The sequence below is a fragment of the Mastigoproctus giganteus genome, chromosome 2 (genome assembly GCF_048544385.1).
Source record: "Mastigoproctus giganteus isolate SK-2022 chromosome 2, ASM4854438v1, whole genome shotgun sequence".
NCBI classification, from domain to species: Eukaryota; Metazoa; Arthropoda; class Arachnida; order Uropygi; family Thelyphonidae; genus Mastigoproctus; species Mastigoproctus giganteus.
Genome location: NC_143576.1, coordinates 166,065,331 through 166,082,608, shown reverse-complemented (window position 1 = coordinate 166,082,608; position 17,278 = coordinate 166,065,331). Strand labels below are relative to the sequence as shown.

The following is a 17,278-nucleotide window of genomic DNA, read 5'->3' as shown; positions in this document are numbered from 1 at the left end:
CTCCTAAAAAACCAAATAACAAACAAACAAACAAGCAATAGTATCACCCAAAATGGTTAAAGAACTCCAAACAGATTTACTAAGAGAGACTATGTGACTTAGTCATTCTGAGCACTTATTAAAGTTAACTTCCATTTGTGGAATCCGAGTTACAGTTATTCCTCATGCAATTCTTATCATCCCGAATAGGGTTATATTACCTAAATTATGTGGGACATTACTACATTCTAGGTACCAGGTGCCAAGCGATTCTGTGATCAAGTGACTTTGCTCTGAAGTAGAAATCATTTCTTTATTTAAATTATTTATTAACACAATTAAATAATCTATAGTAAAGAACGAAACTTTACTAGATTAAGAAGGAAAGCAACCTTCTCTTTCCCTTTTATTTTCTTGTTATATCTTAATTACTAACCTCCTAGTGCCTGGTCACAGGGTGGCACTGCTCCTGCTTCCACATGGTGGGGCCGGTAACCTGGAGGGGAAAAGCTCTCCCTTCCAGGATGAAATGGAGCGAACTGACTCCAATACTCAGGAATTCACTGAGTCAATGGACCCGAACAGAACTGACCCAAGATAAGAGGAATCGAGTTCTTTCGGTGATACCTCTAAGGCAACTAGAAAAGGCGATAGAAATGACTCTGTTTCCACAAAGAGATTAAAAACTGACGTTAAAGCTTTAAATTCTTCAACATACATGTTTATGCATTCAAATACTGAGAAAGCGGTAGGCCAATTGTCACCCTTTCTCATATATAAAAAAAAAAGACTCTGGAAATAAAACTACCTAATTCAAAATACTGTGGCACACAAACGGATGTTACAATTCCTGCAGGTTAATCCATCTCAGAATGGGTTCGTGAATTTTACAAACCATTCATCACAAAAACAACAAGAAAAAATTATTAATATACCTTTATCTTTCCCACCAGATAATGCAGAAAGTGTTAAGAAGAAAAGTAAACGTAAAGAAAAGAAAAAGTAAAGAAAAGTGTCCGTTCTGATATTCCCTGCCAGAGACTTGGCAATTTGGAATCTCCTCTCTTTGATCTTCTCTGGCTTAAAATCTCTCTACCTCATTGTGTCAAATTCATCTGTTGTCTCTACCGTTCTCCCAACTCCACTAATCACTTGGAGCTCTTTGACTTCCTCTCTTTGCAACTTGACTTTCTCCGGTCCAACTTTCCTAACAGTGAGGTAATTTTCCTTGGTGATTTTAATGTTCACAACTCCAGCTGGCTTCCGTTTTCTAGTCACACCCACCCAGCAGGTCGAGATGCTGAGGCTTTTGCAATTACTAATGACCTAGCACAGATTGTTCATTTACCTACAAGAATACCAGATAATCCTAATCATACAGCCAATACGTTTGATCTTTTTCTCAAAAACAACCCTTCTAAGTACAAGGTCGAAGTGAGAGGTCCTTTAGGCACTTCAGATCACAACTTGGTGATTGTCTCTTCTCCAATGGAACCTTTATCTCATGGCTATTCCCAACCTCGTATTGTTTGGCATTACAAGAATGCAAAATGGGATGACCTGCGAGACTTCTTTTCTTCTTTTCCTTGGTCTGATTACTGTTTCAAAACTTCTGATGTCAACGTTTGCTCAGATCGTGGCAGTGAAATTATTCTTGCAGGAATGGAATCCTTTATCCCACACTCCACTTTAAAATCTCGTCCTTTATCTAAACCTTGGTTTTCCAATAAATGTGCTAAGGCTGTCCAAGAGAAGAATGTTGCATATCGTAATTGGCTTGTTTCTAATTCATCAGTTTCATTTTCTGCCTACGCCAAAGCTCGCAACAATTGCAAAGCAGATATTAATCAGTCCAAACTAGAGTTTGAACAGGCTAAGAGTAGAAAACTTGCTTCTTGCCCTAATGGTAGCCGAGCATTCTGGTCTCTTGCCAAAGCTATTGGCCGCAACTTTTGCCCATCTCTGCTCCCACCTCTGTCAAAACCAGGTGGTTCTGTTGTCACTTCAGCCAAGGATAAAGCTGACCTGCTAGCATCCCATTTTTCTTCCAGCTCATGTATTAATGATCTTGGTAAAACACCTCCCACCATTCCCAACACACTCCATTCAATGCCTCCTGTGGTCTTCTGTCAAAAGGATATCAGAAGGATTTTGATGAATCTCGATGCTAAGAAAGCTCCAGGTCCTGATGGTATTTCTCCCCTTGTTCTCAAAACCTGTGCTCCTGAACTTACTCCTATTCTTTGCCGCCTCTTTTCACTTTCTTATTCTAAAGGTGTTTTTCCTTCTGCTTGGAAATTTGCTCATATCCAGCCAGTTCCTAAAAAGGGTGACAAATCCCTCCCATCCAATTTTCGTCCCATTGCAATTACTTCTACTCTTTCTAAAGTAATGGAGAAATCAATTAACCGCCAACTCTTAAACTACCTAGAAATCTTCCGTCTGATCAACGATCGCCAATATGGATTCCATCAGTGTCGATCCACTGGTGATATTCTGGCTTATGTTACCCATTTATGGACTAATTCAATGGAAAGGTTCGGTGAAACACAAGTAGTTGCTCTTGACATCTCATAGGCCTTTGATCATGTTTGGCATAAAGGTCTTCTAAACAAGCTTCCATCTTATGGTTTGCCAACTGTTTTTAGTAATTGGTTAACCAGTTTTCTCTCTTATCGCTCACTGAGGGTGATGGTAGATGGCTCTCTGTCTTCTAACTTCTCCATTAATGCCGGTGTCCCCCAAGGTTCAGTTCTCTCCCCCACTCTTTTCCTATTGTATATCAATGACCTTCTTCCATTGACTGGAAATCCTATCCATAGTTTTGCCGATGATAGCACATTGCATTCAACTTTCCATTTTGAGAAACCTTGTCCTGCTCAATCAGCTTCAAGTTCTCGAAAATCTGCTGCCAATTCCTTAAATACCGATCTTCAGGTAATTCTCCAGTGGGGCAAAGACAACTTAGTTGATTTCAACCCTTCTAAACTCAGTCTTGTGTTATATCTCGCAAAAAGGATTCTTCTGCTCCTATGCTTATCTTTAGTGAAACTCTGGTTTCTAGGCAAAATGATATATCTCTTTTGGGGATTACCCTGACTTCTAATCTCTCTTGGCACAAGCACATTACAAATATTGCTTCCTCTGCATCTAAAATACTTGGTTTTCTCTTTCGCTCTCAGCGTTACTTTTCTTCCAAACAGCTGCTCACTCTGTATAAATCGCAAATCCGCCCTGCCATGGAATATTGTTCCCACATCTGGGGTGGTGCCCCCAAAACCTCTCTCAGGCTTCTTGATTCCATTCAGAAGAGGGCAGTTAGGTTAATTAATGATTCATCTCTAACAGAGTCTCTCCACTCGCTTTCTCATAGACGTACTGTTTCTGCTGCATGCCTCTTCTGCATATACTTCCATGGGCACTGTTCTTCTGAATTAGCTTCTATAATTCCGGCTATTTCTTTCAAAACAGTCCGAACACGTGCTGCCACCAGCCAACATCCATTTACTGTCCAACTTCAAACCCACAGAACCAACTTTTCATCTTCCTCATTTATTCATTCAACTGCCATTTTCTGGAACAACCTTCCTTCATATGTATTTCCTGAAAATTACAATCTACAGAAGTTCAAGTCCAATATCAACAAATATCTTCTCTCATCTTCTCAACCTCCAACCCAAGCGCGTTACTAAGTACTATAGGTTCTAATACCTCTCGTGTTTGGGGTTCTCATAAAAAAACAAAAAAAAAAAAAAAAAGGATAGGTAGTACAGGAAAAAAGATAGCAGAACAAATGGACAGAGAGCCAAGGAGAGGAACCAGTTCTCGAAATTTTCGCTGAAGAAGAAATGGATATGGGTAGACCCTATTTTTCAAAGAAAGACAGAATCAAGGCAGACAAAGTGAAAACAGCCCCAAATTAACAGATACGATTATCCAGTGGAACTGTCGAGGTTTTCGCTCAAATATTAATGATGTTATAGACCTAATTATCCAGTACCATCCACGAAGTTTCTACCTACAAGAAACCTATTTAAAACCACAGGACAATAGTATAATCAAAAATTATACCACATATAGAAAGGCTCACGTAATGACTGGAACAACGCGAGGAGGATTCACAATATTAGTTAACAGACATGTACCTTCCTAAACGATACCATTGAATACACCATTAGAAACAGTCGCAACCCATCTAGTAATGGGCTTCAATATTACCCTAGCCTCAATATATCTATTCTCTAATCAAGAATTCCAATTTAAAGATTGCGAAGAGCTGATCGCTCAACTAACACCTCCGTTCTTTTTTTTTTTTTTTTTTTTTATGAAAACCCCAAACATGAAAGGTATCAAAACCTATTGTACATAGTACCATGCATGGGTTGAAGGAGAAGTATGGGGGAGGGGGATGCCGGAAACTTTGCTCTAGAGACTAAACATGGGTTTCACCACTTCAAGCCTCCAATAAGCAAAGTGGTGGTATTTCACCGGTTGATGAAAGTCATCTACCACCTGATTAGGTGACTTAAATGGACATCACCCACTATGGGGCGATTCCAAACTAGACCAGAAGGGAAAGCAAATTGAAAAATTAGTTGTTGAGAACAATCTAATGATTTTAAATAACAACGCGCACACACACACACACACACACACACACACACACACACACACACACACACACACACACACACACACACACTTCCAACAAAAAGCAGTTCTGCAATAGACCTATCAATCTGTTCCCCAACACTGTTCCCGATGACACAATGGAGCATGCACGAGACTCCATTAAGCATCGACCACTACCCCATAATTTTGAAAATCATGAAGAAAACTCCGTGCCAAGCCAGTAGGCACCCCAGATGGAAAATATATGATGGAGATTAGGAAAAACATTCAGGTCACTAGCCAAGTTAGACTGCAACATTGTTAAATGAGAATCAATACAAACATTAGTGGTGTATGTTACAGATAATATTCTTCAAGCTGCGGAAAAGACAATATCCAAAACATCTTCTAACATTAGAATATATCCAAAACCATGGGGGAAAAAAGAGTGCCAGGAAGCTAAAAAAGAGAGACCTGGAACCTCTTTTGCAAAAATCCAACAACAGACAATCTGATACTATTCAAGAGAGCCAGAGCTAAGGTCAGGAAAGTGCAAAAAAGCCACTTGGATGAAATTTGCATCCACTATAACCATTTTCACACCAACTACGCTTATCTGGAAAAAGATCAGAAAGATGACAAACAATTCTCAAATAAACCCCTCTCCATTGCTGAAGTGGAAAGGAAAGTTGGTTACAGATACCTTAGATAGTCAATGCATTCGGTGAAAATTTTTCTAATACATCGGCTAATTGTGCATATGCGACTGCTTTCAAAACATACAAGAATGAGGCCAAGAAAATAAAACTAAACTTTTCAGCAAACAATACAACTTGCCACTTGCAGTACTAGAACTAAAACAAACTCTGCTGCAGGCGAGACACAGCATAGTCGGTCCTGATGAAATACATTGGGGTTTTCATAAAAAAAAAATGTAAAAAAAAAATACATACACGAAAGGTATCAAAACCTATAGTACTTAGTACCGTGCATGGGTTGAAGGAGAAGTATGGGGGGGAGGGGGGATGCCGGAAACTTTGCTCTAGAGACTAAACATGGGTTTCACCACTTCAAGCCTCCAATAAGCAATTATGCAATGATACAACAATTACATGAACAATCCCAATTAGCCCTGTTAGATCTATACAACAAGATATACCTTGAAAATTCTTTCCCAGACAAATTGCACCACACAATAATACTAGCTTTCCCAAAACAGGGAAAAGATCTATCAGACCCACAGAACTATCATCCCATAGCTTTGTCTAGTTGCTTAGGCAAGATCTTAGAGAAAATGGTCAACAATAGACTAACATGGTATCTAGAAAATAATGATCATCTCAACCAAGCACAATATGGTCTTTGAAAAAAATCGCTGTACCTTAGATGTACTTATACAATTGGAAAATCAAGTAAGAAATGCTTTTCACAGAAAACAACACCAAGTCATGGTTAATTTTGATATCAAGAAGGCATATGATACCACATGGTGCTATGGTATACATAGAAGGTTTCAACTTGGCCTTAGAGGACATCTACTCCTGTACATATACAATTTCCTTAAGAATCGGACCTTCCAAGTTCGAATGAACGATACACATTATCAAGAAGGGGTCCCTCAAGGATTTGTACTAAGTGCCACACTTTTTGCAGTCCACTTCAGCACAATAATAGAACAAATCCCAAACAACATCTTTACATCTGTTTATGTTGATGATTTCAGCATTTCTTATCAAGCAGCATATGATGACAATAGAATGACAATTGCAAGTAGCTATAAACAAAGTCATAAAATGGATAGAAAGAAATGGATATAGAATTTCAGTACAAAAGATTGTATGTATACATTTCTGCAGAAAAAGGAATCTCCATCCTGACCCTAAATTCAGGCTGAAAGAACAGGTCATCCCAGCAATTACTTTCTTATTTCTTAAAAATAGTGTCTGTTTCTTAGGTCTTGTTTTTGACAAAAAATAGACTTTTCTAGAGCATATCAGTCACATAAGAGTCCACTGGCTGAAGAAAATGAATATCTTGAAGGTCCAATCCACTATATCCTGGGAAGCAGACAGGACAGTCCTACTATGTTTACAACACCTCATTCGGTCTAAGCTAGGCTATGGTGTCCCATTCTATGACTCGGCAAGACCCAGTGCCCTGAGATGGCTTGACCCAGTACATCGCTGTTCACTCCGATTAGACCTTGGAGCTTTCCATACCTCACTCGTGCAGAGCCTGTATGCTGAAGCCCTTTGCAAATCAGAAGACAAAAGCAATTACTTTCTTATGCAGCTAAAATAAAATCTTTACCAGGTCACCCCTACAGAAAACTTTTTACATCTGAATGGGAACAACATTATCAACAACAACAAAGAATCAATAAACCTGTGAGCGTGAAATTAAAAAACCTTCTACTCAGTAGAGAGCTTAACCTGGATAATATAACTTTGCTGACGAAGGAGTCTACACCACCATGGATAATCAGACAGCCTTCATTCAACTTCTCCTTCCACCTTTGTAGCAAACAAACCCTTTTTTGTTATAAGGTGCAATTTTCAGATCATTGCTTTCTATATACAGATGGATCCAAAACTGATTCTTGTGTGGGAGCAGCAGTGTACTTTTCTGACATCACATTGGCCCAAAAGACTGCAGCATTTATACTGAACTGAAAGCCATTATGTTAGCACTAAACCAAATCGACCATTCAAATTCCCAAAACAGCATCATTTTCACTGACTCCCATAGTTCCATGATGGTGATACAAAATATCAATTCTAACACACATCCACTACAACAGCAAATTTAATACAGAGTATCAAAACTCCTTAAACAACGTTGTAACATTAGCTTTTGCTGGATCCCAAGTCATGTCGGAATACATGGTAACAAGCAAGCAGACAGAGCTGCTAAAGAAGTCAACAACATTTCTGCATCAGAATATATCCCTTTCTCAGACTACAAACAAGTTATTCATCACAGTGGGATACATTACTGGCAACAGCAATGGCAACTACTAACCACTAACAAATTGCATCAGATTAAAAGATTACTTCAACCAAGGAAATCCAGCATACAGAAAAATAGACATGATGAAGTGATACTTGCAAGGTTAAGAATAGGACACATGCATTTCAACCACTTATTTTTTGTGAGGAGAGGATCCTCCTCTATGCCCTACCTGTCACACACAACAAACAGTAGAACATGTACTGATTACTTGTTCAGCTTTTGCAGATGAGTGCCGAAACTGCTTCAACCTGTTAAACAAACATCACTTTTTCACTCTAAAAACCATACTGGAAGATAGAAAAAATATAGGAGATGTTTTTCAGTTCTTCAAGGAAATAAATTACTATAATCAAATATTATCTCTGAAGCCAGCTATAGTCACTTTGTGACTCTTAGAAACTATTAGCAGCAAAATACGAATTAGAAGAAAGCTGTTGTATAAAATCTTCCAGGTGCATTTTAGCCAGAGTAGCTCTTGCGCCAAGAATTCTTAAATCAATCAATCAATCAATCAATCAATCAATCAATCGCTGTATTCTAAATCTCATAAAATGTTACAAATGTCAGAAATTTGGCCACTCTCTGAGTGAGTCCATTTTGCAGATCTTGATTATAACTATTCGGTCTAATTGTAAGGGTAATAATCAAATATAAGATAATAACATACCAAGAAGCAAGTTATGTATTAAATACTCAAAACTACAAATCTGTAACCATTCAGAGGTGTCAGTTTCTCTAGTCACACTGACAGTGGAATGGGCTCAATTGATGCTCTATTCCCATCTGTATTTCAATTTGTGACTTGTAGACCAAAGCAGTAGCACACCTTTCATAATTCTGCCTTTCAAGTAAAGCGGTTCAAATAAACAACATAAATTGGGTACTGTTGAGGAACATTAATCTCACCAAACCAATATCGTCATGGACAATAGCAACCATTAGAATACTGGGTCTTCTTTAGATTTAATCACGGATTCATAGTTTGACAAGGAGTCTGAAAACTACCTATGCTTACTTTTCTCTTTTTCCAAGAAAAGAAAAAAGTAAACTGGATTGTCACAGGTAAGCAGTGAAATTTCATAAAAATATGGACTGACTTATAGTCTTTCTTGAAACAAAATAAGACAAATCATACAGTGAATTGTAGAGGGATACTGAGCAATACTGATGACATCTATGACCTGACCTCCAGATATGATCCTACAGCTATTTCGATACAAGAGACCAGTCTGACTCCTTATATATTGTATCGAAAAAGCAAATATGCAAGCTTCTCTCCATACAGTCATGTAGCAATCCTTGTGCAATTCTAATGTACTTTTTTTTTTTTTTTTTTTTTTTAAGAAAATGGAAGAGAACCTTCAAAAAACTAAACACAAGCAGTAGCTTTGAGAAGGGGTATGTTATGAATTGCATAAAAAAGATTCGTTTGCTTGCGATAAAGCATGGCATCCAGGACCAGGTAAAATAATGGGGTCAACAGGTTATTTTTATGAAAATCCCAAGCATGAAAGGTATTAAAACCTCTAGTACTTAGTACAGTGCATGGGTAGAGGCAGCAAGATTATACACTGGCTGACCTGCATGCCTTCTAGAGAACTACTAATAGGCTTAGTCTGGAGTGGAATCTAACCAGCCAGCGCTCGAAAACAGTTTTAGAACTGTCCCATCGAAATGTAAGGATTGGTGAATCTTGCCATGATGCCCATCACAACCTCAAAAGGCCTCACTTGTACTGCATGATGGAAGAGATGTGGTTGCTAGATCTTTGCTCTGGAGATTAAACATGGGTTTCACTGCTTAAAGCATGTAATAAGCAAAGTGTTGGTACTGGGTTTATGAGAGTCATCTACCACCTAGTATTGCATGGTGACCGAGAGGGGTGGCATTCCGCTATGTGATGTGTATGGCATGATGTTGGTGGTATACCTCAGATTATTAACACCCCCACCATTCCATCATGAAGATGCAAGCAGATGATTTTGTTGTCACCAAGTGACTAGACTTAACCAAAATTTGGTTCACTTGACTCACAAGTTAGGCAAACAGATGGAACAAATTTAGCCTTAAGTACTTGTATGCATGTGTGCACACCCACAGTAAAAGCAAGCCAAGTATAGAAGTGAAAAAAAAAAAAAAAAACTGTGTGTGTGTGTTAAGAATAGTAGTAAACAAAAACAGGCTCGGGAGAAATAACTAAAATTGGAGAATTGTGGAAGAAACACATTCCCAAAATAATTTAGATCAATTGCCAATTAGAATAAATTTAGTGGTGGCCCCTTGATGGTAGCCATAGCCAAATTTCATGAAATATCACTATGAATGGAAATGCATAACCTACTACAACACTTGAACATTACTGTGAAACAAAAGAAATTAATACAGCCCACTATTATATTTACCTTCATTTTTTAATCTTATGAAATTAAGTAGTAGTGCTCAAATTGAGCTTTGTAAATTTTTTATTTCAGTATTTTGAAAGTTGCAAATACCCAGTGAATTACTGTTTTTTTGTATATGGTTATTTAATTAAATAACCATATACAAAAATATAATTTAGGGTTACAGCACAATAACAGTTTAGGAACCATTGAATTTTAGAATTATAGTTAATAAAAATATTCTTGTTATAGATGGTGTTCCATAAGTCTGAAACCATATGGAACTATTTTAAAATATTTTTAATACATGCACCTTTCATATGAACACGTTTCTTCAAGTTTTGCATATTCACATGTTTCTGCAAGTTGAGCAAAGAACTATTTGAGGTGTGATATTGCTGTGTGGTGATAATTCATTTACCAAACTGCAAGGCATTGTATATTTCCACAATACACCTTAGCTTTTGGATTTTCCAACAAGGTAAAGTATAGAGATGTTTTGCTATCTTTTGGATCATGGTGACCACTCCATTATCTTCCATCTTCCAGTTTATTGTTGATGAACTACTGATCCAAGTATTCTCTGACTGCACAGTTATAATGTGTGGATTTCCAATCTTGTTAGAACCATTCTGGATATTTCTTTGTTTACTGAGAATGTGGGGAAATACATAGCAAGATACTACTCTTATCACTCTGTTTTGGAAGAAAAATATGCCAATTATTCAATCCTTCCAGAGACCAAAATCCCTGACTGGCTAATTCAGCTATTATTACTTTAAGATCAGTAATTTGTTTTGAAATTTGTCCAACACAAAAATTAGTCTCATCACATTTATCCTGAATTAGGATTTTCTTGTTTTGAATGTAATACACATTCGAAAAACTTCATGTATGAGGTAAGGATCATGCTTACGTGATGCTCGTTGGACAGACAACTTGTATGTTCAAGACCCAGTAATATTCGTAAAATCGGACAAATGTTAACTTATTGTGATTTTCTCTTTTAGAAAATCTGTCTTCATTTTGAATTTAAATGTGTGTTTTGAATTTAGACTAAGTAAAAATAGGATAATAATTATAATGAATAGGATATTAAGAAATATTAAAAAAATTTGAAATATTATATTTTAAGGCAGGAAATTTCTTACCTGAGATTTTTTCCAGGAATAACTGCATCCACGTAAGATTTAATCAGAATAGATGGAAATTATTTAAAAGACCTGCTTAAAGACTGAAGAACCTTGCAACAGGACAAAGGAATAAAAGCCAGCTTTGGCTCTAAGTCCATGCATGGTGAATAATTGAAAGTACAGGAATACCTCACATAGCCGGTTAATTCATGCCAAAAAAAAAACCGTGCTATGTGAAACCACTCTGATCGAGGTATTATTAGTATGCATTTTAATGTAATGTGTTCTGGCAATTTGATTATATGGGTCGAGTTGTAAAAATATATGGGTGTTTGTTTACTTTAAATTGATGCACACAAAGTTCTTGCAAAAAAAAGAAACTAAAATGATAAAAATTAATAATACTAGTAAGTAGAGTAAAAATGATTTTTATTGCAGTATGTACATACGAAAAGAATATGTGAAGTATGTACTGTGTTTTTATTTTGAAAAATAACTAATCAGATTAGTTTGCACAGTTTTTTTCTTCTTTTTATCTGCATTCATCTCTTTATAACATCAAATGTCATTTTGCAACGCCTGCCTTACTTTCATACCTTGTTTGATGTTTGGATCTGCTGTCATCATCAGTTCACAAACTTCATCTATTTTAGCAATCAACGTTGACAATTCATCAATTGTGAATTCTTTTGTGGATATAACATTTTCTTCTTCATATAAGCATTGCTGCTCCATTTCCAGAAGAGTTTCATCAGCGAGGTCATCGGAATGAGAGTCAGTGCATTGACGCACACTGCCACAATCCAAGGTTTCAAATCCAAGATGATCTTTCCCAAGCTGCACAATGTTTTCAGATACTGTTTTGATTTGAGATTCGAAACTATTACAATCAACATTGGCACAATTCGGTAAAAGGTTTTTCCAAACAGCTCTCATGTTGTTCGCAGTTACTTCAAGCTGTGATTCACATATGTTTTCAATGGCATTTCGGATATTGTAACGTTTCCAAAATTCACATAAAGATATGGCATTTTCTCCCATTGTTACATTAATGGCTTGTCCAAAGGTACGTCTCAAATAAAAAGCTTTAAATGTGGCATTGATGCCCTGATCCATTGGTTGTAACAAAGAAGTTGTATTCGGTGGCAGAAAAATAACATTAACATTTCTGTTCAGGTCCATAAGATAAGTAGGATGACCTGGCGCATTGTCTAATAGTAACAGAATTTTAAAGTCATATTATTGTCTTAGCAATAGCGTTTAACAGTATGGCAAAAATAATTTACAAACCAATCTTCAAAGAGCTGTTTCGTTACCCAGGCTTTCCTATTTGACCGCCATATAAAAGGAAGAGTAGTTTTTGAAAAGTTTTTTAGAGCCCTTGGATTTTCTGATTTATATATCAGCATAGGCTTTAACTTAAAGTCAACACATGCATTTCCACCTAGTAAAAGGGTTAGTCGATCTTTGGCAGCTTTATATCTTGGTTGGGTTGATTCTTTTTCTGCCAAATAAGTGCGTGACGGCATCTTCTTCCAAAATAATCCCGTTTCATCCACTTTGGAAATTTGTTCATCCTTGTAACCATTATCTTCAATCAGTGTTTTTAGATCATCACGAAATCTTGCAGCTGCTTCATTGTCAGCATTGGCACTCTCACCACTAAGTCGAAATTGCGGAGCCCCATATGTTTTTTAAACCTGTAAAACCAACCATAGCTTGCACAAAAACTTTCCTCTTCCTTGCCATTTTCTTTTGTTAGTAGTGAATAGAGGCTGCTTGCTTTAGCTTGAATTGTCATCTGACTTAAAGGAATTCTTTTCTGGTTACAGTCTTCAATTCATAACATTAACAGATGTTCCATATTATCCATTTCAGAGCTACGATTTTTAACAATAATTTTTGACATATAAGATGCTGTTGCCCTTACATGTCTTTTTTTTATCTTTATTCTATATGTTCGTACCGATGATTCGTTCGTATTCTTGTCCCGTGCTGTCTTAGCATATGATGCACCATTTTCATATTGTTTTATAATTTCTAGTTTATCATCTAGTGTCAACCATTTACGTTTAGAAGAACACTCAGCAACATTACATTTCTTCTTCCCACTCATATTTGTGTATAAAGGTGTTTAACGTTTTTAAAAAATAATCTTTAATAAAAATACGCAGCGAAAAATATTTGTACAACTTACTCACAGCCAACACCTCACCGCTAGGAATCTAGAGTGTTTACTAATGTATGAATTCTAGCAGAGTTTGTATACAGGGTGTTTCAGTTAAACGTTTCAGAACTTCTAAGAGGGGTAGGGTACATCCTGACAACTCGAAATCATATAGCAATGTGGGGTCGGAAATGCTTTCCTGAAGCGGTATTCTACACAGAAGTCGTCGTGCGACGTCGTGCAGCACAGATTCGATTTTCGGTCAATGTATGGGCCGGTATTATGGGAGATCACCTCATCGGACCTTACCTGTTACCGTGTCGTCTAACCGGACCTATCTACTTGATCTTTCTGCAGCAAGTAGTGCCACAACTTTTGAGAGATGAACAGATTTCTGCATCGACGCAACAGACAATGTGGTTCCAACACGATGGAGCCCCTGCCCATTATAGCGGAGATGTTCGTAACTACCTGGATGTCACATTTGGTCAACAGTGGATCGGACGTGGTGGTCCCGTGCGTTGGCCTGCTCGGTCACCCGACCTATCATGTCTTGATTTTTATTTCTGGGGTCATATGAAATTGCTAGTTTATGACACCCCTGTTGACAATGCTGAGGAGCTGGTTGCAAGAATCGCAGTAGCTGCCGAAGAAATTCGAAATTCGCCTGGAGTATTCCAGAATTTTCGGATGTCCATGCGTCGGAGATGTGAGGCGTGCATTGTAGCCCGTGGAAGAAACTTCGAACACTTACCTTAATCCATGTACCTTTTGCTTCTTTCATGTATTATTAAAACGATTTCTCACTTACGGTCTCTTTTCTTTATGGTGCTTCTGTGTACAACACCGCTTCAGGAAAGCATTTCCGACCCCACATTGCTATATGATTTCGAGTTGTCAGGATGTACCCTACCCCTCTTAGAAGTTCTGAAATGTTTAACTGAAACACCCTGTATAATTGAAGTTGTGACAACAGTCAGCGTGACCTTGAACCATTATGCATTGGCCTGTGTGCTGGAATTAAAATACATACATACAATATCAAGTGTATTGGTGCATAACGCAGTTAATTTTTTTTCAATTTGTAAACTATCCTATAGCGAAACCCGCTCTGTTCGAAACCGCGCTATGCGAGGTATTCCCCTATAATGAAAGAAATTTACCTGAAGCTTGATGGGGACTTCTTGTTTGTACCATCTTCAAAGGAAGTGAACATGTGCTGAAGGCCATATATATAGCCCTGGCACTGGAATTGAAATACAGCAATGGAACGTGCTGGGGCTATATATACAGCCTTCGACACACATTTGCTTCCCCTTTGAAGATTGTACAAACAAAAAGCCCCCATCAATCTTCGGGTAATCTTCTCCCATTATACTTTCAGTTATTTGCCATGCATAGATGTAGGGTCAGAGCTGGCTTTTGCTCCTTTGTACTGCTGCAAGTTTCTTTCATCTTTAAGCAGGTCTTTTAAATAATTTCCATCTGTTCTGATTACATTTTACTTTGCAATGGATGCAGTTATTCCTGACTTAAAATATAATACAGTAGATTCCAGTTATTTGGAACATATCGAGACTAGTGCATTTTGGTCCAATTAAGTGGCTGCCCCAATTATGCGAAATTTCACGTAAATAGTTAAAAATACAGTTTTGCGATTGATTTTCTGTATGGTCAAATCATGTTACAATGGACTCACCATAGTAAAGAACCATTCACTATACGATATGTAGTAAGTGCTGGTCATTGTGATCACGTGTGTGAATTGAATTTTAATTCTATTAAACAGCGATTCTAATTAGTGAAAATAGGAGGAATATTATCCACTGGCTATAAAAGTAAAGATATATTAAGTACAAATTTACACTTTATTATCTTACCAATTAAATAATTAAATAATACATGAAAATTGGAAGAATATTTTCCACAGGTTAGCAAAATAAAAATGAATTTATGCTTATGTGCATAGCTTAATTAATATGTACTCTAATATGTACATACTAACTAGTTGATATTTCTCTTCACTGACATTTGTGGGTGAGGATTAAAATTTAAAACAGTAAAAAAGATAAGCAATCACTGACATTTGTGGGCGAGGGTTAAAATTTAAAACAGTAAAAAAGATAAGCAATCAATAACAAAGAACACGGCACACACAAATTGCAAGTAACATGATGCACGCAAGTGAGAATGGAGTGACAAGTTATGTTTTATTTTTTTTTATATGATTGAAGATTTCATGGAAAGGTAAACACATTTCACCATAATAACCCACAGAATTCCAGCTGTCGGTATTATTGCAAATTCAATAAGATTAAGATCAAATTCAATAAGATATTCCATTTATAATAGACTTATTGCAAATTCAATAAGTCTATTATAAATGGAATACTATCCATTTATAATAGACTTCACTAACAGAAATGGCCAATAAATAGGGGAATGCAAATTGTTTTCATTGTTTTATAGTTGTGACCAACAGAAATCCGACAGAACAATGTGAATGGTCGGAGACAATCGTAGGGTAATCTCAAGTGCTGCGTTCTCCTGCCCTGTTTAAACGGCACTTTGCTCCAATTAAGTGAAGTAAACCCTGGCTATTTTCTCGATTGGGTTTTGTTCTTTAAGATTTGTCCCAAATAAAAGGCTGCCCAAATAACCGGAATCCACTGTATTTCAAAATTTTAATATTTTTTCATATTCTATACATTAAAAATAAAGTCTCTTTATTAAGCTTTGACTAAATGCATATTTCTTGTTCTATACATTATATTTATTATCCTATTTTTATTTGGTCTAAATTCAAAACATTGATTTACATTCAAAATGAAGACACAGATTCTCTACAAGGGAAAATCACAATAAGTTAGCATTTATCTGATTCTAAGAATATTAGCAGGTCTTGGCCACATAAGTTGTCTGTCCAACATGTCCAGTAAAGTGTTTTGAGAAAACAGGATTCCCATAATATTTTTTGTACAATGTCACTTGCATGATGCCTGAAAAATCTGCAGTTTTGTAAAGATTCCACTGATTTCTCTTCAAGATGCAAAGAATACTAGAATTCCACACCCCAGCTTTGGTGCTCCTACAATTGCAACAGCAAAAAAAAAAAAAAAAAAAAAAACACTATACATTTTATGGTTCCAGACTTGTGGAACATGCTGTATTATTGCATGTGGTGCTGATGTTTAATCATAAAGCTGAGTTGTTTAATGTACATTGAAAATGTTTCTAGTGGGTACAGACTGGGAACCGGAAGTAAGGGATGAATGTTGTGTAAGAGTGTGGTCACCAGATTTATTGCAAGAAGGACAGTGGCACCATCTGGTTGTAGTTCTGAATAGAGCTGTACTGAAAAACAGCTCGGTATCTCTGTATGTTGATGGCCACCATCTGAGCACACAAAAGGTAAGTATGTTGATTAATATATAATAATAGTAACAAGACTAACATCTTTTTTGATATTCCCATTTTACAGATTTTCATGTTCTTTTAGAAAGATTTGTCAAACCATCCCAAATTTCATTAAATTTTAACAAATAGAAATCTGACAGTTTATTTACTTTTTTTTTTCTCATATAATTATATGGGGAGAAAAAAAGAGAGAATTTAGTAGCTTAAATGGAGTTTAAATGCAGTCTCACACACTTTTCATGTATCATTATATAAGAAATAAATGTGTTGTTGCTTGTAATACCTATATACATTATGTGATCACTGAATTATGACCACCTATCTGTTGCCATGTCTGAAGATGTCCGTAGGAATCTGCAGCTTGCAAGGCTTTCCACAGTGTTGGAACAGATGACAGGTGCCTGTCCATACACCTTGCTTCTCATTCCAAAACATCTCACAGGTATTCAATTGGATTGAATTCTTATCCCGTGCTATCTTAGCATACGATGCACCATTTTCATATTGTTGGATTGAGCTCAGCTCAGTTTGGAGGTCAATCAAGATGGGTAGTTGGTTCACTGTGTTCCTTGAACCAC

The 17,278-nt window shown here is 36.8% G+C and overlaps 1 protein-coding gene across 3 annotated transcripts in view; it reads left to right on the top strand.

Annotated features, from left to right (window-relative positions):
* bchs (WD repeat and FYVE domain containing 3 bchs) overlaps positions 1 to 17,278 on the top strand; it is a 1,877,108-nt gene that overhangs the window by 494,996 nt on the left and 1,364,834 nt on the right. For all 3 annotated transcript variants that reach the window (XM_090389621.1, XM_090389619.1, XM_090389620.1), the window contains exon 23: positions 16,522 to 16,694. In XM_090389621.1, coding sequence (XP_090245747.1) covers positions 16,522 to 16,694 — 173 coding nt within the window. The remainder of the gene's footprint in view (positions 1 to 16,521; positions 16,695 to 17,278) is intronic.